General features: G+C 38.2%; 1 protein-coding gene across 1 annotated transcript; it reads left to right on the forward strand.

Moving 5' to 3' along the window:
• The first annotated feature begins 72 nt into the window (after positions 1-72).
• Positions 73-23,992, forward strand: LOC136243265 (NACHT, LRR and PYD domains-containing protein 5-like). Its single transcript, XM_066034790.1, has 4 exons — positions 73-290; positions 19,659-22,473; positions 23,426-23,616; positions 23,666-23,992. The coding sequence occupies exons 1-4, from the start codon at positions 73-75 to the stop codon at positions 23,760-23,762; spliced, it is 3,321 nt and encodes a 1,106-aa protein (XP_065890862.1). The 3' UTR covers positions 23,763-23,992.
• Positions 23,993-24,948: the final 956 nt, after the last annotated feature.

The following is a 24,948-nucleotide window of genomic DNA, read 5'->3' on the forward strand; positions in this document are numbered from 1 at the left end:
GCCCCAAACTCCTAAGCAACAAGTGTAAACACACTATGATGTCATTCTCACATGTCTCTTCCGTAAATTGATATGGCACCAGGTGTTGAGATCAAAATTATGGAGGATAGTAAGGAGGATAAGAGGGTTCTTCTTGAAGTGCTTGATGTTCTGTTGGGTAAAGTGTACGGACATATAGAGCACTTTCCTGATTGCGAGAAGGAGACAAATATTCTCGGAAAGCTGTGTTACTTTGGGTTAATAGAAGAAAAGGGACTCCGAAGTATTAATAAAAGTTGCGAAAAGAACAGGTGAGCAAAGGATGCGATAGTTTTAGTGGGGCTCATCTTCGGAGTTGACTTGTGGACCAACTCATTAGCTATTATAGCGCCGTGCTGTGGTCTTTAAATATCGAGGCATCTCCTCGGCTAGCTAAAGATAAAGCTTTAACTAGTGGTGAGCACTACCGTTGGTGTTTGAGCCGGGTGGGTAGATAATCTATGAGCAAACGCAGAATCTAAAGCATTATCGATATTCAGTACTGAGTATATTCCAGAATATTCATTACTGTCCTGTAGCCAGCCACTGATACCGGTTCCAAATTATTATAGTCAAGACATAGCTATATAGGCAGGGCTGGCCTAGGTCAGCTGTCAGTAGCCACCTGTACCAATGCACACAGATATGATTTAATGCATTCTACATCCAGATATTAAAACACCAGACAGATGTAGACAAATGTTGTAGTTATCAGGCAGGTGATCATCAATAGCCTTCTTTCTTTGTAAACACCCTTCTTTATATAGAAAACTAATTGTGGCCACAGTAACAAATAGATTGTATTCACACTCACATAATTATAAAATTTCTCTTTAAGGGTGCTCTGTACAGTTCGTACAAGGCTTCCCAAGACATAGTCTGTTTTGCACTAAAAGAAATATTATGGTCACTTAATTAGTCTGTGACATGTTGACGCATTTTAGTACCTGTAAATTAGGTATCCCATAGCAACAAGCACAGCATCTTGCTATTCTACACCCTCTCACTTAAATTAGAACTACTTCGTCATTTTTAAGGCATGAAATTTTCACACAAGCTACTTTAGTAATTTTGCCAAAGAAGAGCGTTTACCATTTTTAAATAGCAAGTCCAGATGATGAATAACGTGGAAGTAAAGAAAAGGATTTCTGGGAGTGTCAACCCGAAAGATAAATACGTGATCATTGAGAAGCTAAAAGACAAAAATAAAAGTGCACAATGGTTTGTGCTGTTTAGCATGGTGTGTCATAAAAGTATCAAGGCTCTTGTGCATAAACTGTAGGACTAGTTCTAGCAAGAGTAAATAATGGAAGAGAGTATCCAACTGCCATATACAGGTCAAGTAGAGAAGCCATCCTGTAGTGCTTTCAAAGAAAGTGTTGAATAAGTAATAAACACCTGCTAGCTCAGTCTGTTTGAAGTGAAGTCAAACAGTCTGAGCTAGAAGGTGTTTATTACTTCATTCAACACTTACTTTGACAGCACTACAGGATGGCTTCTCTACTTGACGTGCTCATTTTTGATGCAGTATATGGGAGTTGGATACTCTCTCTTCCATTATTTACTCTTGGTTCTAGTATAAAGGGAAAACCTGTAACTCATATTCTAAAGCAAATTTAGCAGTTGGGTTTGGACTAAACTGTGTACTAGTGTTAGCTTATACCCAGTAAAAAAGCACAGAACATTTGCTAAAGCCATTTGTAAGTTATAGAACAAATTAAATTTCATGGGAAGCCATATAAGCGGACTGTACATTAAAGTTGATAAGTGTTTTTGATTAAATAGCTATGCACTTAAGCATTACTGCATGTATGAAGAAATTAATGGCCTGTGAATAAATTTATTTTTATTAATTAATGCTTTGCAGCGCAAGTGCTGAAGGTCTGTAGGGCACCTGGTCCTACAGCCTGCTCAAAGACTTTAGCTACGTAGACTTTAACTACTTAAGGTGTGTTTGAAAAGTTGGAGAAAGGAGAAAAAAATCCATGACTGGACCTGGGTAGCCTCGAACCTGCAGCCATCTGATTTACGCTCGAACGCTTACAGGAGTCTACCAGGTGGTCAGGATGTTTTCTCCTTGTTATTTTCATGTAATTATATCCATAGGAATTCTAGAGAGTAACTCATTATCTCTAAGTACCCCAAGTGTTAGCTATTTTGTACTACTGCAAGATGTGAATTACATAGAATTAGTGTATAAAAACTGGTATGGGTGTTTTGGTACATACAAAGTTCTAGATGTGCCAACTATAGTTTTGCCACACTGTAATGAATGCACAAGTAGACTATACAGGTATGATGTATATTGTTAATGTAGTCTTGTGTGGCCAGACCACTATCTTGCCTCCTCTATTTCTTTGTGGCATTATTGGTCAGCGAAATAGGGTGTGGTGAATTAAAGTTACATTCACAGGTGAACAGTTACTATAGTTTCTGCTTTTGTTGCTGGGAAAATGGTGCATAGCATCAGTATCAATCCTACTTTGTGGTAACTTTATGTTCTACCATACCAATGTATATAACTAGCCAATAAAATCAAATTCACCAAATTTTCATTGACTTTGTCAATGGTAATTTGTCAGACCCTATCCTGCCAACCAATGACATCACAAATAAAAAGAGGAGATGAGGTAGTGGTCTGGCCACATGAAACTAAATATAGCGGATGTTAAGCTGGTAAAGCAAAAGAATGAGTAAATGACAGAAGCCTTTTCAGGGGTTATCCTGGCTTTATAAACTGACTCTTAGGGGTACAAACGAAATATTTGTACATTCAAGATTGTTTTTGTAATATAATTCTGAGAAAGCCTCAGGTGAAGTTGATGAATATCTATATGTGCCTATACCTGTATTTCATAAATGTTGACACCTGACCGTATAGAGCCTATAACTGTATTTCCAATCCATTCTGTGTTCTAATATCTGTGGCCATGTAATACAGCAATGCCGCCAACTCTTGTTCATAAACAATCCTTTAATATAATTTATATGGCTTAGGTAGTGAGATGGCTTCTGTGGTGATGTGCCAGGCAATATACAGAATTTATTAGAAAGCAGATCTATAATTTCTACTTAAGAAAATACTAACTAGTTAATGACCTGTTGTTTACTGTATTAACTGAAGCAAAATCAAAAATGAAATACCCTTACTGAAAAGGACTGAAAAGGGCTGCAAAGCACACTTTGCAGCACTTGTGGGCTCTTGCTTACTGCTATCTTATTTGTTGGTGTGTCAGTTATGATAAGATGTGTCTAAAAACTGAATGAAGCCAGCCCCTTAATGTAAAGCTGTTGGTTTTCATTTTTATATAGCTATTGTGTTGCAGTATAAAATGTGTAGTCACGTTCACAATTACGTACCATAATTCCATACATATACCATATACACTAAACAATCATTCATTATATTGCCTTGTAAACTTACAGTCAGTTATGGTCTGTGTAGTTTCTTAGCTGGCATATTTGTGTTTGTTTTGTTACATATGTATACTTAAGCAGTGATTAGTTAACGTAGTACATGCTTTGCCCAAGAGTTCATAATATATATACATATTTAGGAGAGTATCCAACACCTGTATTGCCCCTTCAAAACGCACTGCATAATAATTGTGCAACATATCCGAATATTTTAGTATAATTTCAGTAAACTCCAACATATGGCTTCACCATGAAAGACTTGTTGATAGGCGTTGATATACCAAAGCGAAGACCTGCAAGCACTTCAAGGCCCTTAGAGCTCTTGCAGCAAGTTAACACCTTTGGTGATGATGAGCTACATTACAAGTCACTCTGTAGAGAGCTCAGCTATATACAAGCCAACCCTGTTCATGTGATAATTTTATTTTCAGAAATGTAATAATAATACACCACATTGTAAAATGCACTGCTCTTCTTCAGTCCTGTATCTAAAAGCTGGCCTATAGACTGGCTTTGGGGTACGCAATTATAAAAACGAAGTGATATCTATACCAAAAGTAGCAAAGATGTGGAAAAGGGTGCAGTTCCCAAGAAAGCCAGGGTGACAAACATGGTGGTAGCCAAGAAATGGTTGTGATGGTAGGTTAATGGAAAAAAAAATTAATAGTAAAATATGGTGTCAAATCCTTGGAGGAAGCAATCACCTGAATTGTCTTTATTAAATATTTTGCCATTAACCTACCATCAGAGCTTTTTTGGCTGCCACCTTGGAGTTTACAACTTTTCACTAGTAACTTATCTTGTCATGAATTTGTTATGAATGTACCTATGAAATTCATAGGTTTGTTAATAAATTGGCATGCTTGAATTCATGGCTATCATTTGCTATAAAGTACCCATGTTAACCCTGTGAATTTAATTTGTAGGACTCTATGAAATTCCCATGAAAACTTTCCATTCATGTGATATTCATTGGTCTATGACCAATAAATATCACATGAATAAAAATTTTTCATAGGAATTTCATAGAGTCCTACAATTTAAATTCATAGGGGTATCATGGGTACTTTATGGCAAATTGTACCATGAATTCAATTTCATTGCCAATTCATCAACAAGCCTATGAACTTTACATTTCATAGGTACAAATTCATGACAAAATAAGTTACTAGTGTTTTTCATCCTGGCTTTCTTGGTTTTTTCACAACTTTACTGTTTTTTTTTTTGGTATAGATATCTAATCCAAAACAGCCAAGCTGTAAAAAAAGTGTGCGGCCCTCAGAAAGGCTATGGTGAAAAAAGATGTGAAATCCAAGGTGGCGGCCAAGAAATGGCTGTGATGGTAGGTTAATGGTAAAAATTTTAATAATGACAATTTAGGTAAATTTTGTGAAGCGGCACAAAAATTCACCTGAATTGTCGTTATTAAAATTTTTACCATTAACCTACTATCACAGCCATTTCTTGGCCGCCACCTTGGATTTCACATCTTTTTTCACCATAGCCTTTCTGAGGGCCGCACACTTTTTTTACAGGTTGGCTGTTTTGGATTAGATTTCATTTCTTTTTGTATTTGCATACCCCAAAGCCGGCCTATGGCCAGCTTTGGGACTTTTTTAACCTATGTTTTTTTCTTTACTACAGGAGGAAGAAAAGATGAAGTAGATGTACTTTAAATATTTTATCAGTAAATGTACAAATTATATATACTGTATAATACATATGTGACCGGATTTGCGAAAAGGGGTCTTCCACACACATCCAATTTGCCAACTTTGACAATTGATAACTTCAGATTGGAAAGAGCTATTGCCTTGATATTTGGGCAGTGGTGAGCACCACTATATATAGCTGAATACATGGTGAAATTTTCAGGTTAATATGTTACTTGAACACTGAGTTATGGTCTCCAACGGTTACAGAATTGGATGTGTGTGGAAGACCCCTTTTCACAAATCCGGTCACATAATATTATATTGATTACAGAAATCTCCATGGTGGTTTCTTTGTAACTGAACACTCTACAAGGTGACTTCTTCTAATTGCTCTCTCTACAGGGTGAATTGTTTGTAGCTGAACGATCTACAAGGTAACTTCTTCTAGCTGATCTCTCTACAGGGTGATGTGTTTGTAGCTGAATTCTGTATAGGTGATTTGTTTGCAGCTGAGCTCTTTACAGAATGGTTTCTTTGTAGCTGAACTCTCTAAAAGGTAACTTCTTCTAACTGATCTTTCTACAGGGCAATTTGTTTCTGGCAGAATTTTCTACAGGGTGATTTCTTTGCAGCTGAACTCTCTACATGGTGGTTTCTTTGTAGCTGAACTCTCTACAAGGTAATTTCTTCTAGCTGATCTCTCTACAGGGAGATTTGTTTGTAGCTGAACTATCTACAAGGTAACTTCTTATAGCTGATCTCTCTACAGGGTGATTTGTTCGTAGTTGAATTCTGTACAGGTGATTTGTTTGCAGCTGAGCTCTTTACAAAATGGTTTCTTTGTAGCTGAACTTTCTCCAAGGTAACGTCTTCTAACTGATCTTTCTACAGGGTGATTTGTTTGTAGCTGAACTATCTACAAGGTAATTTCTTCTAGCTGATCTCTCTACAGGGTGATTTGTTTGTAGCTGAATTCTGTACAAGTGATTTGTTTGCAGCTGAGCTTTTTTCAGAATGGTTTCTTTGTAGCTGAACTCTCTACAGGGTGATTTGTTTGTAGCTGAAATCCCTACAAGGTAACTTCTTCTAGCTGATCTTTCTACAGGGCGATTTGTTTGTAGCTGAGTTCTCTACAGGGTGTTTGTTTGCAGCTGAATTCTCTACATGGTGGTTTCTTTATAGCTGAACTCTCTACAAGGTGACTTCTTCTAGCTGATCTCTCTACAGGGTGATTTGTTTGTAGCTGAACTCTCTACAGGTGATTTGTTTGTAGCTGAACTCTCTACAAGGTGATACTTCTAGGTGATCTCTCTACAGGATTCCTTGTTTCTAACTGAACTCTCAACAGGGTGATCTGTTCATAGCTGAACTTTCTACTGGGTGATTTGTTTGCAGCTGAACTCTCTAAATGGTGGTTTCTTTGTAGCTGAACTCTCTACAATGTGACTTCTTCTAGCTGAACTCTCTACAAGGTGACTTGTTTCTAGCTGATCTCTCTACAGGGTGACTTGTTTCTAGCTGAACTCTCTACAGGTGATTTGTTTGTAGCTGAACTCTCTACATGATTGTTTCGTTTTAGCTGAACTCTCTACAAGGTAACTTCTTCTAGCTGATCTTTTTACACTGCATATTTGTTTGTAGCTGAGTTCTCTACAGGGTGATTTGTTTGCAGCAGAACTCTCTACAATGTGACTTCTTCTAGCTGAACTCTCTACAGGGCGACTTGTTTCTAGCTGAACTCTCTATAGGTGATTTCTTTGCAGCTGAACTCTCTACATGGTGGTTTCTTTGTAGCTGAACTCTCTACAAGGTAACTTCTTCTAGCCGATCTTTCTACAAGGTGATTGAGATTTTTGCAGCTGAACTCTTTACATGGTGGTTGCTTTGTAGCTGAACTCTCTAAAAGGTGACTTCTTCTAGCTGAATGCTCTACAGGATGATTTGTTTGCAGCTGAACTCTCTACGTGGTAGTTTTTTTGTAGCTGAACTCTCTACAATGTGACTTCTTCTAGCTGAACTCTCTACAGGGTGACTTGTTTTTAGCTGATCTCTCTACAGGGTGACTTGTTTCTAGCTGAACTCTCTACAGGTGATTTGTTTGCAGCTGAACTCTCTACATGGTTTATTTCTTTGTAACTGAACTCCCTGCAAGGTAACTTCTTCTAGCTAATCTTTCTACAGGGCGATTTGTTTGTAGCTGAGTTCTCTACTGTAACAGGGTGATTTGTTTGCAGCTGAACTCTACATGGTAGTTTCTTTGTAGCTCTACAATGTGACTTCTTTTAGCTGAACTCTCTACAAGGTGACTTGTTTCTAGCTGATCTCTCTACGGGTGACTTGTTTCTAGCTGAACTCTCTACAGGTGATTTGTTTGCAGCTGAACTCTCTACATGGTTTATTTCTTTGTAACTGAGCTCCCTGCAAGGTGACTTCTTCTAGCTGATCTCTCTACAGGGAGATTTGTTTGTAGCTTAACTCTCTACAGGTGATTTGTTTGCAGCTGAACTCTCTACATGATGGTTTCTTTGTAGCTGAACTCTCTACAAGGTAATTTCTTCTATAGCTGATCTTTCTACAGGGTGATTTGTTTGTAGTTGAACTCTCTACATGATAGTTTCTTTGTAGCTGAACCCTCTACAAGGTGATTTCTTCTATAGCTGATCTTTCTACAGGGTGATTTGTTTGTACCTGAACTATCTACATGATGGTTTCTTTGTAGCTGAACTCTCTACAAGGTGACTTGTTTCTAGCTGATCTCTCTACAGGGTGACTTGTTTCTAGCTGAACTCTCTACAGGTGATTTGTTTGCAGCTGAACTCTCTACATGGTTTATTTCTTTGTAACTGAACTCCCTGCAAGGTGACTTCTTCTAGCTGATCTCTCTACAGGGAGATTTGTTTGTAGCTTAACTCTCTACAGGTGATTTGTTTGCAGCTGAACTCTCTACATGATGGTTTCTTTGTAGCTGAACTCTCTACAAGGTAATTTCTTCTAGCTGATCTCTCTACAGGCCGATTCGTTTGTAGCTGAACTCTCTACATGATGGTTTCTTTGTAGATGAACTCTCTACAAGGTGATTTCTTCTATAGCTGATCTTTCTACAGGGTGATTTGTTTGTAGTTGAACTCTCTACATGATAGTTTCTTTGTAGCTGAACTCTCTACAAGGTGATTTCTTCTATAGCTGATCTTTCTACAGGGTGATTTGTTTGTACCTGAACTATCTACATGATGGTTTCTTTGTAGCTGAACTCTCTACAAGGTAACTTCTTCTAGCTGATCTCTCTACAGGACAATTTGTTTGTACCTGAACTCTCACATGATTGTTTCTTTGAAGCTGAACTCTCTACAAGGTGATTTCTTCAAGCTGATCTTTCTACAGGGTGATTTGTTTGTAGCAGAACTCTCTACAAGGAAACTTCTTCTAGCTGATCTCTCTACAGGGAGATTTGTTATAGCTGAACTCTCTATACATGATTTGTTTGCGGCTGAATTCTCTACATGATGGTTTCTTTGTAGCTGAACTCTCTACAAGGTAACTTCTTCTAGCTGATCTCTTTACAGGGTGAATTGTTTGTAGCTGAACGATCTACAAGGTAACTTCTTCTAACTGATCTCTCTACAGGGTGATTTGTCTGTAGCTGAACTCTCTACAAGGAAACCTCTTTTAACTGAGCTCTGTACAGGGTGAATTGTTTGTAGCTGAACTATCTACAAGGTAACTTCTTCTAGCTGATCTCTCTACAGGATGATTTGTTTGTAGCTGAACTATCTACAAGGTAACTTCTTCTAGCTGATCTCTCTACAGGGTGATTTGTTTGTAGCTGAATTCTGTATAGGTGATTTGTTTGCAGCTGAGCTCTTTACAGAAAGGTTTCTTAGTAGCTGAACTCTCTACAAGGTAACTTCTTCTAGCTGATGTATCTACAGGGTCACTAGTTTGTAGCTGAATTCTCTACATGGTGGTTTCTTTGTAACTGAACTATCTATAAGGTGACATCTTCTAGCTGATCTTTCAACAGGGTGATTTGTTTGTAACTGAACTCTCTACAAGAAAACTTCTTCTAACTGATGTCTGAACAGGGTGAATTGTTTGTAGCTGAACTCTCTACAGGGTGATTTGTTTGTAGCTGATCTCTATACAGGTTACTTATTTCTAACTGATCTCTTGAATTCTGTTCAGGGTGACTGCTCTATTAGAGTATCTCGATCTCGCACTTGCTACACCAAGTTGGATTTCGTGTTATAACTCCGTGGCTTTAAGTCTGATTCTTCTACACCATTGAAGAGCCTTTCTAAGATGATAACTCCATCTGTACAGCGATTTTCAAAGCTCTACCCCAAGTGGTTTATCTGGTAGGCGTGGCAAGCATAATAATAATAATAATAATAATAATAATAAAATTGCTAATCTCGATTGCGTAATTGTTACACACTGTTGATTTTTTCGCTGTATCTTCCTGGTTTTTAGCTTGATTTCTTTCAAACCACAATAGGTTTGAGGTTCAATAGTTAACCTATTCACCCTCCGATTTTCAGCTTCTTCCCATACGCGGTTTACCCTGTAGGCGTGACAACATATTGGTGTTATTTTTCGTGCATAATCGCTCATAACTCTTTGCCTGTTTATTTTTTCCTGGGCTAGATGTAATGCCCTTTCCTACCACCCCCAGCACAAAAGGCAAACGTGCTGGACAAGAACTGAAAAGCGGGACATCTAAAAGTCCCTAGGGCCATTTGTTAGGCCCATTTCCGGGGGAAGCATCTGGTGATCTAAACGAGATGGAGCGGCTTCCACGGATGCACATCGTTGCTGACCTCAACAGGGAGAAAGACAGGGTACAGCGAATCCACGCCAAAGTACTACTGTACGATAAAGCACTACGTTTGGAAAGGAGCTCAGCAAGCCTGTTTATGGTATCTAATCCAAAACAGCCAAGCTGTAAAAAAAGTGTGCGGCCCTCAGAAAGGCTACGGTGAAAAAAGATGTGAAATCCAAGGTGGCGGCCAAGAAATGGCTGTGATGGTAGGTTAATGGTAAAAATTTTAATAATGACAATTCAGGTGAATTTTTGTGCCGCTTCACAAAATTTACCTAAATTGTCATTATTAAAATTTTTACCATTAACCTACCATCACAGCCATTTCTTGGCCGCCACCTTGGATTTCACATCTTTTTTCACCGTAGCCTTTCTGAGGGCCGCACACTTTTTTTTACAGGTTGGCTGTTTTGGATTAGATTTCATTTCTTTTTGTATTTGCATACCCCAAAGCCGGCCTATGGCCAGCTTTGGGACTTTTTTAACCTATGTTTTTTTCTTTACTACAGGAAGAAGAAAAGATGAAGTAGATGTACTTTAAATATTTTATCAGTAAATGTACAAATTATATATACTGTATAATACATATGTGACCGGATTTGCGAAAAGGGGTCTTTCACACACATCCAATTTGCCAACTTTGACAATTGATAACTTCAGATTGGAAAGAGCTATTGCCTTGATATTTGGGCAGTGGTGAGCACCACTATAGCTGAATACGTGGTGAAATGTTCAGGTTAATATGTTACTTGAACACTGAGGTATGGTCTCCATCGGTTACGGAATTGGATGTGTGTGGAAGACCCCTTTTCGCAAATCCGGTCACATAGTATTATATTGATTACAGAAATCTCCATGGTGGTTTCTTTGTAACTGAACACTCTACAAGGTGACTTCTTCTAATTGCTCTCTCTACAGGGTGAATTGTTTATAGCTGAACGATCTACAAGGTAACTTCTTCTAGCTGATCTCTCTACAGGGTGATGTGTTTGTAGCTGAATTCTGTATAGGTGATTTGTTTGCAGCTGAGCTCTTTACAGAATGGTTTCTTTGTAGCTGAACTCTCTAAAAGGTAACTTCTTCTAACTGATCTTTCTACAGGGCAATTTGTTTCTGGCAGAATTTTCTACAGGGTGATTTCTTTGCAGCTGAACTCTCTACATGGTGGTTTCTTTGTAGCTGAACTCTCTACAAGGTAATTTCTTCTAGCTGATCTCTCTACAGGGAGATTTGTTTGTAGCTGAACTATCTACAAGGTAACTTCTTATAGCTGATCTCTCTACAGGGTGATTTGTTCGTAGTTGAATTCTGTACAGGTGATTTGTTTGCAGCTGAGCTCTTTACAAAATGGTTTCTTTGTAGCTGAACTTTCTCCAAGGTAACGTCTTCTAACTGATCTTTCTACAGGGTGATTTGTTTGTAGCTGAACTATCTACAAGGTAATTTCTTCTAGCTGATCTCTCTACAGGGTGATTTGTTTGTAGCTGAATTCTGTACAAGTGATTTGTTTGCAGCTGAGCTTTTTTCAGAATGGTTTCTTTGTAGCTGAACTCTCTACAGGGTGATTTGTTTGTAGCTGAAATCCCTACAAGGTAACTCCTTCTAGCTGATCTTTCTACAGGGCGATTTGTTTGTAGCTGAGTTCTCTACAGGGTGTTTGTTTGCAGCTGAATTCTCTACATGGTGGTTTCTTTATAGCTGAACTCTCTACAAGGTGACTTCTTCTAGCTGATCTCTCTACAGGGTGATTTGTTTGTAGCTGAACTCTCTACAGGTGATTTGTTTGTAGCTGAACTCTCTACAAGGTGATACTTCTAGATGATCTCTCTACAGGATTCCTTGTTTCTAACTGAACTCTCAACAGGGTGATCTGTTCATAGCTGAACTTTCTACTGGGTGATTTGTTTGCAGCCGAACTCTCTAAATGGTGGTTTCTTTGTAGCTGAACTCTCTACAACGTGACTTCTTCTAGCTGAACTCTCTACAAGGTGACTTGTTTCTAGCTGATCTCTCTACAGGGTGACTTGTTTCTAGCTGAACTCTCTACAGGTGATTTGTTTGTAGTTGAACTCTCTACATGGTGGTTTTGTTGTAGCTGAACTCTCTACAAGGTAACTTCTTCTAGCTGATCTTTTTACACTGCATATTTGTTTGTAGCTGAGTTCTCAACAGGGTAATTTGTTTGCAGCTGAACTCTCTACATGGGAGTTTCATTGTAGCTGAACTCTCTACAATGTGACTTCTTCTAGCTGAACTCTCCACAAGGTGACTTGTTTCTAGCTGAACTCTCTATAGGTGATTTCTTTGCAGCTGAACTCTCTACATGGTGGTTTCTTTGTAGCTGAACTCTCTACAAGGTAACTTCTTCTAGCCGATCTTTCTACAAGGTGATTGAGTTTTTTGCAGCTGAACTCTTTACATGGTGGTTGCTTTGTAGCTGAACTCTCTAAAAGGTGACTTCTTCTAGCTGAACTCTCTACAGGATGATTTGTTTGCAGCTGAACTCTCTACGTCGTAGTTTCTTTGTAGCTGAACTCTCTACAATGTGACTTCTTCTAGCTGAACTCTCTACAGGGTGACTTGTTTTTAGCTGATCTCTCTACAGGGTGACTTGTTTCTAGCTGAACTCTCTACAGGTGATTTGTTTGCAGCTGAACTCTCTACATGGTGGTTTCTTTGTAGCTGAACTCTCTACAAGGTAACTTCTTCTAGCTGATCTTTCTACAGGGTGATTTGTTTGTAGCTGAATTCTCTACACGGTGATTTATTTGCAGCTTAACTCTCTACAAGGTGACTTCTTCTAGCTGAACTCTCAACAGAGTGATTGATTTTTTTTGCAGCTGAACTCTCTACATGGTGGTGTCTTTGTAACTGAACTCTCTACAGGGTGATTTGTTTGTAGCTGAACTCTCTACATGGTGATCTGTTCATAGCTGAACTCCCTATAAGGTACTTCTTCTAGCTAATCTTTCTACAGGGCGATTTGTTTGTAGCTGAGTTCTCTACAGGGTGATTTGTTTGCAGCTGAACTCTACATGGTAGTTTCTTTGTAGCTCTACAATGTGACTTCTTCTAGCTGAACTCTCTACAAGGTGACTTGTTTCTAGCTGATCTCTCTACAGGGTGACTTGTTTCTAGCTGAACTCTCTACAGGTGATTTGTTTGCAGCTGAACTCTCTACATGGTTTATTTCTTTGTAACTGAACTCCCTGCAAGGTGACTTCTTCTAGCTGATCTCTCTACAGGGAGATTTGTTTGTAGCTTAACTCTCTACAGGTGATTTGTTTGCAGCTGAACTCTCTACATGATGGTTTCTTTGTAGCTGAACTCTCTACAAGGTAATTTCTTCTAGCTGATCTCTCTACAGGCTGATTTGTTTGTAGCTGAACTCTCTACATGATGGTTTCTTTGTAGCTGAACTCTCTACAAGGTGATTTCTTCTATAGCTGATCTTTCTACAGGGTGATTTGTTTGTAGTTGAACTCTCTACATGATAGTTTCTTTGTAGCTGAACTCTCTACAAGGTGATTTCTTCTATAGCTGATCTTTCTACAGGGTGATTTGTTTGTACCTGAACTATCTACATGATGGTTTCTTTGTAGCTGAACTCTCTACAAGGTAACTTCTTCTAGCTGATCTCTCTACAGGACAATTTGTTTGTACCTGAACTCTCACATGATTGCTTCTTTGAAGCTGAACTCTCTACAAGGTGATTTCTTCAAGCTGATCTTTCTACAGGGTGATTTGTTTGTAGCAGAACTCTCTACAAGGAAACTTCTTCTAGCTGATCTCTTTACAGGGTGAATTGTTTGTAGCTGAACGATCTACAAGGTAACTTCTTCTAACTGATCTCTCTACAGGGTGATTTGTCTGTAGCTGAACTCTCTACAAGGAAACCTCTTTTAACTGAGCTCTGTACAGGGTGAATTGTTTGTAGCTGAACTATCTACAAGGTAACTTCTTCTAACTGATCTCTCTACAGGGTGATTTGTTTGTAGCTGAACTCTCTACAAGGAAACCTCTTTTAACTGAGCTCTGTACAGGGTGAATTGTTTGTAGCTGAACTATCTACAAGGTAACTTCTTCTAGCTGATCTCTCTACAGGATGATTTGTTTGTAGCTGAACTATCTACAAGGTAACTTCTTCTAGCTGATCTCTCTACAGGGTGATTTGTTTATAGCTGAATTCTGTATAGGTGATTTGTTTGCAGCTGAGCTCTTTACAGAATGGTTTCTTTGTAGCTGAACTCTCTACAAGGTAACTTCTTCTAGCTGATGTATCTACAGAGTCACTAGTTTGTAGCTGAATTCTCTACATAGTGGTTTCTTTGTAACTGAACTATCTATAAGGTGACATCTTCTAGCTGATCTTTCAACAGGGTGATTTGTTTGTAACTGAACTCTCTACAAGAAAACTTCTTCTAACTGATGTCTGAACAGGGTGAATTGTTTGTAGCTGAACTCTCTACAGGGTGATTTGTTTGTAGCTGATCTCTATACAGGATACTTATTTCTAACTGATCTCTTGAATTCTGTTCAGGATGACTGCTCTATTAGAGTATCTCGATCTCGCACTTGCTACACCAAGTTGGATTTCGTGTTATAACTCCGTGGCTTTAAGTCTGATTTTTCTACACCATTGAAGAGCCTTTCTAAGATGACAACTCCATCTGTACAGCGATTTTCAAAGCTCTACCCCAAGTGGTTTATCTGGTAGGCGTGGCAAGCATAATAATAATAATAATAAAAATTAGCTAATCTCGATTGCGTAATTGTTACACATCGTTGATTTTTTTGCTGTATCTTCCTGGTTTTTAGCTTGATTTCTTTCAAACCACAAAAGGTTTGAGGTTCAATAGTTAACCTATTCACCCACCGATTTTCAGCTTCTTCCCATACGCGGTTTACCCTGTAGGCGTGACAACATATTGGTGTTATTTTTCGTGCATAATCGCTCATAACTCTTTGCCTGTTTATGGTATTCCAGCCAAAGTTGGTACAGAGATGCGCCTTTATACCCCCCTTCTGTGTGCCAAATTGCAAGGCAATCGGATAACGCGTTCGCGTTTTATAGCAGTTTTTGTAAGTGTGCGAAAAGAGGAAGAAAAATAAGAAGAAAAAAAAACGAAGAAACTAAGCCAATTTTTGAAGTCGCATATCTCAGGAATGCCTGAAGCGATTTCGCTCAAACTTGGAATGTGGAGTACTGAAGTTGGAGGAAATGTACACAGCAAAATTTGTCTTGTTTCATCAAGGCAGCACAGAGCTACGGAGGTGCGAAAATCGCGTTTTCTTTCTTCCTGTCAATATACTCACGGGGTTGCGCGCCGGCTTCTTGGGCCGCACGACACACTACCGTGTGTCTTGATCATCTTGATATCATTGTATACTCCAAAGCCGGCCTTATGCCAGCTTAGGGACTTCCTATTCACTTGTCTTTTTCTCTTTACTACAGGATTGAGTATCTTTTAGGAAGGGGCTATTCATCCAGTTCCATACGTAATTTAGACAAAAAATGAAAATAATACTGAAATCGCAAAACTTCTGTGGCTCAAACCTGGACCAGTGGTGTGAAAGGCCAGTGTAGTGCTACTGCTGCTAGCTACCCAGCTATACTTTACTTTTCTATCTTATAAATGTGATTCAATAGGTAACCTGTTTATAGTAAGAAGACCAGTGAAGATGAAAAGCTGCACCCAACCCTAACCCTAATGTCAACCTTAAGTTTGTCTGTTAAGCATAATGATGACTTGTATGAAGGTAAGCTTTTAGTGAGTTTGAGGCAAGCTAGGATTGGTCTGGCTTTTCCAGGACACTTGCTTTGTTCGCTCTAACCCTAGCTCACCTCAAACTCACCAAGCACTCACCTTTTTTCACTAGTCTTGTGTAACCACTTGCGTAACCAGACCACTAAATCCCTAAACTTCTTAGACCTGTTTGAAGTGTCACATACACACTCAATTCTTGCAGCAATTATCGACAATCAGCAGCAATCAACATTCACCCTGACTGCAACGCTACACAGAATTCTTAATGCAGGTGTACCAGACCCTTTTTCCCCACCCCCACACATAAGAAAAATGTGGTCTGGCTATGCGAGACTATTTTTTCACAGCTTGGTTGTTTTGGTATAGATTCTATTGTATGGGATATTAGATTGTTAAATGTTTTATAATACTCTAATAAAGCATACCAGTTTTAAGGACTTTCAATACAACACACATAGAATGTTCTTACAAATTAATATACTTTATAAGGTCAATTTAGGGGATGACAACAACAGTGCTCAGTGGTTACAGTTTGGCTGTTGGGCATGGAGGTCCCTGGTTTGAACCCTGTGTGACAATCATTGCTGATACCAATAACTCACAACTCAACTGACTGACCAAAAGCATGTGTCCTACTTTACATATGCACGTATGTCTATTTACAAAAGAAGTGTTGATCATCATACAATACTAATAACTTACAGAGTATTTAATAAGAGTTCTCATAACAACAAGTTACATCATTATACCACTCCCCTCTTAAATAAGGTGGCTTACTACAGATCAGTCTAGTGCTGAACATAATCTGAATACTGCTGAGGTCAGTGAGGTGGGTGCCTGTTTTTAGTAGGATTCTGTCTGGCCTGAGGTTCACTAGGTTGATTGTTGTGTGTTACTTGCCTCTAGTAGAACATCATCTAGATAGTCAGCTAATTCAATATCATTTTGATCTTCTGGTTGGACATCTGTAGGAGCTGGGGGAGTTGGTACAGTCACTAATGGGTCAGAATTTTCTAAACGAATTTTCTTTGAGCATGGCTTCAAGCGATTCAAAATGGACAACCTGCCTATCTCTACATTTCTGTAAATGCTGAATCCTGTAGGTAGCATCTGCTATTTTCTTAACAATGCTGTATGGTCCTTTCCATGGGAAATGTAACTTCCAGCTACTTCCACTCCATCTTTGTAAGGCTTTTCGTGTATCTTCTCATCGTATAATATTTTTTGGTGCATGTGATGCTTTGATGTACTTTCATGTACTAATTTAAATGCTTCTATCATCTTTTAAGGGATACTGTATACTGACCCACTCCACGACCTTCATTCTCAGGTGCACTGATTCCATACATGATGTCTACAGGCAGTCTAGCTTGGCGACCAAACATGAGGTAGAAATGGGTAAAGCCTGTTGATGACTGTACACTGGTATTGTAGGCCATGCATAGATCTGGCCATGCATACCTTTCTAAGTTGCTACTCCCAGTCAAAGGGATGTTTCTCGGTGGAAGTTGCCAGCATACTTAGAAGTGCGTGGTTGCATGAAGCGTTCAACAAGCCCGTCAGACTGGGGATGGTAGGGTGTAGTCCAGGTTTTCTTAATTTGTAGTATCTTACAGATTTCAGTCATCAAAGTGGACTCGAACTGGCGTCCCTGGTCAGAAAATGGGGTGAGAACCTCAGGAACACCTCGTCCACCAATTTCTCTGCCACAGTTGAGGCTTCTTGGTTGGGTATAGCTAGGTATATTGTGGTGATTGTATGCTCAACCAAGAAGTCTTAGCTGGAAGCAGTTGGTTGTTCCCCAAAAGTTTTGCACTAATATCCTTAAAAACTTACATGAGGGAGTAACAGGTGACCAGGAAAAAACACTGAGTAAGCTTAAGGAGGGATTCTACTAGCCTTTCTACTAGCCTGGACATTACAACAATGTTAGAGATTGGTGTCAAACATGTGTGGCATGTTCTAAGCGAAACTCTCCACCAACCAGTAATAGAGCTCCTATAAGGTCATGGCCGTGGACTTGCTGCGACTTCTCCCAGAGAATGATAATGGAAATTTATATGTGATTGTAGTAGGGGAGTACTATACTAAATGGATGGAAGCCCTACAAGTTGGTCTCATTGCTGGAGAAGGCGGCGATACTCCTAACTCTCACCATTAGATTCATTCATTAATGGCTGTTGATTGTGTTGTTTTGCTTGCAATAGTTTGCCAATGTTGCGATCTTCACCTGCCAATACCCACTCCTAAGATCCAGACTGAGTGTGGAAAACAATTCGACTGCGACAAGAATATCTAGTGTCTCATCAATCTTAGGAATGGGGTATGCATCCTTTCGAGTAACACTATTGACTTTGCAATAATCAACACAAAACCTTGTTGACCCATCGTTCTTCTGCACTGATGCAATGGGCGACTTGTTGATGGAGTAGTCGCATATTTTTTCAACATATGTTGTAATAACTTTTTCACTTCCTCTTTGCTGGCAAAGATAGTCTGCAACTTGCTGTCTAATGTGAGTAGCAGTGCCAAAGTCTATGCTATTTTGTAGTACTCTAAATCTTGCTCATCATTTGAAATTACATCACTGTAAAGCTCTAGCAATGCCCTTTTCTTCATCTTTAAGGTTCTCTGGTATCAGGCATTCTGGAATGTGATGCAGGCTGATTTGGTTCTGTTATGAGGTTTGTGTTAATAGCTCGTATTGGTATAAGACCACCTTTTGGCTGTACTACCATAACCTCGACCTCAGAGGTGGCTGGGATATCACATGTTCCCACAAGGCTAACTTTAGCATGGCCTAGTAGCTGACTTACAGAGTGAGGTTGAAGCTGTGTTTTTGTTTTGTCTTTCATTGATGGTTCCCCCTTGTATAAATCCAACACACATTGTTTTCTTCTAGAAAATCCATGCCCAGAATAGCCTCTGCAGTGATTTTATCGGCAATTACAAAGTTGTGACATAGTAAGATTTCATACTGAGATTTTCACTGAAGCAGTTCCACAATATTGGAGAGGAATTCCATCTATCCCTACTAAGCTATTAGCTGTTTGTAATTTTTTGTTATGGTTACTTGGTACCACCTGGTGTCTATCTCTTATCTAGGAAAAGACAAACAACAACTTGCACGAAGGGTGTAACAATCGGGTACTGTTATCAAGCTATTCCATGGTACCACAGATTTTTGCGAGGGAGGTTAAGTTAGTTCTCGGTAGTCGAGTTGGTCTTGTCTCATCATGGCTCTTGCTGCTAGCTACACCACTGTGACAATCGTTTCTGATACCAATTACTCACAACTCAACTGACTGACCAAAAGCATGTGTCCTACTTTACATATGCATGTGTGTCTGAGAGGTGTTGATCATCATACAATACTAATAACTTACAGAGTATTTAATAAGAGTTCTCGCATCTATTACATTGCAACATAGTTACATCATTACACCTGCATCTTTGTTTCAACATTATTTGTACACATTTTTACCTTGTGGTATATAAGTAACTCAGTCCAGTGATTTACATATATTTGGGTTTTGGGTTTTTGCTTGTAATCTTTAGCTACCAATTTCTTTCAAACCACCAAAATTACTGTTACAATGGTCAAGTTGTATACAGGCCAATTTTCAAGTTATTCTCATAAGTGGTATACCCCAGTGTAAAAGATCACTCTTTATATGAATAAATGTCTATCTTGTGAGAGTGAATTTGGTGTGTGCATGGCCTACCCTACCTGGCGGGCAGCTACATTGCAAAATGGAAAAAGGATCATGGAGCTATGCTGCTGAATATTACATTTTCTTACTGTTTATGTACCCACAGTGTGACACATAGCTTTCTTGGCTACGTAACACACTACAGTGTATCTTGATCTGGGGATACCAGATCCTTAATTAGCATTGTGCTCTATTTTTGGAGCAAATGGTTTTGTTGAAAATAATCTGTTTAGTTGACTTAATGATAGCATACGTCTTTACCATATAGGCATTTGATCATCTATTTAGAAAAATCAATACATGATACTGATGATTTTAAGAAAATGGTAGCAGTATTTTATTCTGAAAATAACTGCTACAGAAAGTTAGCTGAAAGTATGCAAGAATGTTACTGCGTTCTCATGTATGAAACAGTCATGATTAAATCACTAAATTATTATGAAATTTTCAATGTTCTTACACAAAGGAAGTTTTTTACAGACTCTGAAGAGAAAAGACTACAAAGAGATAGCAATGTGGAATGTATTTTTAAAATAGTGAAGGACAAAGACTGCATAGAAGTGTTTTCCAAGTTATTGACATATCTTAAAGAAGTGGAGAGTTTTAGTAGTATAATCAAGAACGTTGAGGAGTTTAAGTTAAGGCTACAAGATGATATAAATTCACTGATGCTAAATCACTTCACTGAAAAATGTAGTGTGATGACATCAGTGTACCAACATCCTATAAAATTATCTTTAGATTGTGAGAAATTAATGAATGATTTACATGACCATCTAATAGAGTTATATGCCAACTCTTCTTTCACATCAACTTTAAATGGGTTCTGTGCTTCAAGTGTACCTTATATCAAGCTTACACTACTTGAAGTTGGAAAAAAATCTACTTTTGACCTCTACAGGTTACTTTTTCAGCAAGATGATAAGCAATCAAAAAGATTTTTATATTCTCTTTCAGACATAGTTTCTAAAGGCCACAATTTGATATTGCTGCAAGGGTCTCCAGGATGTGGCAAGACTTCCTTAGCCAAACAACTGTGTGTGGAATGGGCTAGAGGTCAGTTACTGCAAGATTATTCACTTGTCTTTCTATTGCAATTGAGAGATCCGAGAGTTTCTGGTGCTACTTCGATGCAAGAAATCATTGAGTTGTACGTGGAAAATTTTGAAGAGAGTAATTTAATCGCTAAACAAATTCGTCAAAAAAGGGGAAAAGGAATTGTAATTATACTAGAAGGATGGGATGAATTACCACATAAAAAGCGAAGTAACAGTTTATTTGCAGATTTAATACAACAAGGTAAACTACAAAATGTAGTGGTTATCATTACTAGTCGCCCTTCAGCATTTGAAAGTTTACCATATGCATCAATGCGGAAAATTGAAATCCTCGGGTTTACAAAAGTGCAGATAGAAGAATATATACAATGTTACTTTCAATGTCATGATGATAGTGTGCAAATTGTTAAAGAGTTTTGGTGTCAATTGAATCAGCATCCATACTTAAAGCACATTGCATGTGTTCCTATTAATCTATTCGTAATACTTTGTGTTTTTGAGCAGAATAACAAAAGAATGCCAGAAAAATGGACAGACTTGTATAAAAATTTCCTATTGATTCAGTTGAGCTATTATGAAAGCCGGATGTTAAAACGTGATAGAATTTCATTAAGGTCCAGCTTTAATGAATTTCCCTGTAAAATGGAGATGTGGCTTCGCAGACTTGCTAATATGGCTTACCATGAGATTCTGCATAATAAGTTGACTTTTACTGAAGGGGATATAAAGAAGTACTGTTTTTGCACAGAACAGGTTCCACAAACATTTGATGGTATGGGTCTGTTGCGAGTGGTTAATCATGCACATAAAAAATTGAACTACAAGACTTATCATTTTATCCACCGCACTATACAAGAACTTTTGGCTGCTTGGTATTTGTCTCAACAAAATGTAACTTTTCAACAAAGTACTTTACAAAAACTTTTTAACAAAGATGAGTCTGAAATGATATGGATATTCTATGCTGGACTGACACAGTTTAAACCTGTTAGTTTTCAAGATACCTTTTCTAGCAACAACCATCACACAGTTAGAGTTATGTTTCACACAGCAATTCGCCTTGGCATGTGGTTTATTTTTGGTAAAGTTTTACTGAGATTGCCTGGTACAAGGGAGATAATGGCTAAGTATTTTAGTACACAGCAGTATGCTGGAGATATGTCCAATTACATTTCAAGAAAATTCCAGTCTACATTGATAGAATCTATTCTGGAAGTACAAAATCCAGAGTTGTGCAATTTTATATCTAGCAGTTACATTTTCAGTGGAGAAACTTGTTGGTTTACCATTCCTGAGTCATCTGTAGCCCCACAGACTCTATCAGCTTTGTCATACTGCATAGCACACAGTAAGAAGAAGTGGATGATACACTGCAAAATGTTGGATGCTGATGGAGCTGACAGTTTACTTAAATATTTATCATGCTCTCAGAATAGCAACTGTGATTGCAAAAAATGTAGTAGTTGTTGTGGTAGAACTGACAGCAGCATATATGCTATTGACGTTTCATGCAGTCAAGGCCAAATAACTGGCTTGACTAAAGTACTGCAGGTACAAAAATCCCTCCAGTGGCTAATATTATCTCGTTGCAGTACATTAGATGATAATTTCTTGTATGACCTTTCAAGGGCTTTGAAGGACAATTCATGTTTAAAGATGCTTCACCTTCTGGGATGCAAAATTTCTAGTGGTGGTATAAAGGCAATTGCTCGTATCTTGTTAGTGAACACAACACTAGAATGGATTGGTTTAAGGGACAATATGGACACCCTGAAGGAAGATGATATAATTCTTTTACTAAATATCATTCATTATAACAATACTCTTGTTATGCTAATGTTGGACAATGTATTTTACACTAACCCTAATATCAAAGCTCGTTTAAAAGTACTGAATGCTGCTAGACACGATGATCAAATAGAACCCTTGTGTCTTAGATTTTTGGACTGCATTAGATTACACAAACTTTGTCAGTCTCTTTCATCATGCTTCACTTCATTTATGGGAGAACAGAGAAGCAACTTGGTAAATTATACGTTACCGTAGTACATTGTTCTCTACAAGCTATATTATTATGTATGATTGTGTTCGAATAAATTGCTAGCATGCCTCATGGTATGGTACTTACATATATCCTAGCATGTGTACACCTTAGCTGTACAACCAGAGGAGGTTGGTCACACTTCATAACCCTAATTATGCAATCAAGCATTATGCTAAGTGTTAATATTGTTTAGTAACTATAGGCAGTGTTGGGCAAGTTACTTTGTAAAAGTAACTAGTTGCATATTACATATTACTTGCAACTGAACTATTTAGTTACAGTTACATATTACCCATAAAATAAAGTAACTGTAATAATATTACATATTATATTACTTTGTGTCCACAGCCTTAAGCTGTCACGTGTGAAACTACCACCTTATCACGTGACATGATTGCGTTGTTGGACAATGTGCAAATCTTGGTTATAAGTAAGAAGCTAGTGAATAAGCTTCATTCAGTAGGCCTCGTTACTTCGTTGTGGTTAGGCGTTACTCAGAGGATTACTAACGAGATTAGTAACTTCGTTACTTTTAGTAATAATATTACGTAATATTAGACTCGTTCCAGTAATTATATTACTTAGGTAACGCGTTACATTTGTAAGTAAAGTATCTTGCGTTATATTACCTGTTTTCATAGCGTATTTCGTTATATTACTTTGTTACCACAAAAGTAATAATATTACGTAACGCGTTACATAAGTAACGCGTTACTCCCAACACTGACTATAGGAAAACAATTACTGTGTTAGGTTTGTAAGGGTCCTGGGATTCATTGGCATGGATTTGGATAAAATATATGCATCCTTTAGAATGTCAGTGTTGAATCAGTTCAACATCTCTTTGAGACCGCAAGATGAACAATATGATGCATTATCAACCTCCTCTGGGGTGCTGCCTGCTAACTCTATTCATGTGTTATTTGTGCACAGTACATTTCAGCAAGTTCCAATGGAACTGAAATAATGGGGAATCCATGTGGTAACATTATCAACTTTGGTGAACATCCTGTTAAAATGGAATGTCCCAAATGCTCCAAAGAAATCACTACTCAAATCAAGTGTGAAATAGGCTCACTTACATGGACTCTAGTTGTACTGCTATTTCTACTGTGTATGTGGCCGTAAGTTGTTCTATACTTTGCAAAACAAGTTGGTGATATTTTTTGTCAGGTGTGTCCTTGTTCCTCTGTGCATGGATGGATGTAAAGATGTAGTACATTTTTGTTCAGAATGCAATGAATATCTTGGTGTGTACCGGAGGATGTGATTGTGCTGTGTATACACTTGGGAAACAACTAGTACTTATAAATTACTATAACAATTATGAATTCATTTATATAATTTAAATAATGTGGTTGCATATGTCCAGATAAAATTAGTTTTAGTAGGCACTTGCATATAAAATTATGAAAGCAATTAATAGTCATAAACATCATCATGATTATATCAGTTTTCACAATTTGTGCCTGCTTTACGCTACTACATGTGTGAATTCTGTGGATGCTAATTAGAATTAGTTATGGAGCACAATATAATTGATGATGGACAAAATTAGACAAACTCAAAAACTGATCCATGGGAGAGGACCAGAAACAGAAATACTGCAGGAAAATACTGTAGACAGTTTATGTAAAAGGCAAGCAGCATAGCTTTCTGGAGATCGTCAAACCCTTATGATTATGATTTCTGTGGAGCCCAGAATAATTACTATCAGTGGCATTATTATACATCTGATGAAAATCAGCTGCCCTGCCAAGGAAGTGTATTCATTGATTTTCTTGACCTCCTTTGACGTCTGCTGGACAGTATACTTACACAAAAATTAAATATTTGTCGCTGCCAGTAATCCGATGTCTGGGTGATTAGCAGTATGAGTATAATCAGTAGCCATACTGAAGTCCCATAAAAGTTTAGCATTATTTGACTCATGAACTGGTGCCAGATGACGTTGGACAGCAATAGATGGACAATTATTTCCTTAGCCTGATCTTGAATGGCTCCTACAGTGGACACTGTCTCAGAATATTAATGAAGAATTTTCAGCCACTTAAAACTCTCCTATTTGTCTACTTGTCCAGACTGTACATAATTGTAAACTGGCCATGCAATCACTATTCCAGTAGAGTGGAGGTGAGAGTTACAACCCGCTTGTTATGGAATATCTTGGAAATCAAATCAGACAGACTACAGTATTAGAGTATTTCACTACAAAGTGACCATTCTGTTAGAGAGTATCAATCTAAGGAGCTATGTACATGCATTTGAGTGTTCTATTGCAGTTTGCATTTTCCACTCACTGCTTTGTTAGGGAGTATCGATCAAGCTCCATAGTTTGAAATATGTCCACCTAGTATGCTAGCAAGCACTGAAGCCTACCCTATATTATGCTTTTATAATGCTGGAATATTTGACACAGGCCTATCAGACACACACTGTGGTCTTGGTCAAATGGC

Source organism: Dysidea avara, chromosome 13 (assembly GCF_963678975.1).
Source record: "Dysidea avara chromosome 13, odDysAvar1.4, whole genome shotgun sequence".
NCBI lineage: Eukaryota > Metazoa > Porifera > Demospongiae > Dictyoceratida > Dysideidae > Dysidea > Dysidea avara.

Coding starts and splice junctions, on each gene's coding strand:
- LOC136243265 (XM_066034790.1), top strand. CDS start 73: ATGGCACCAGGTGTTGAGATCAAAATTATGGAGGATAGTAAGGAGGAT. Junction 291..19,658: donor AAAAGTTGCGAAAAGAACAG/GTGAGCAAAGGA, acceptor TTTACCATATAG/GCATTTGATCATCTATTTAG. Junction 22,474..23,425: donor GAGAACAGAGAAGCAACTTG/GTAAATTATACG, acceptor ATTTGTGCACAG/TACATTTCAGCAAGTTCCAA.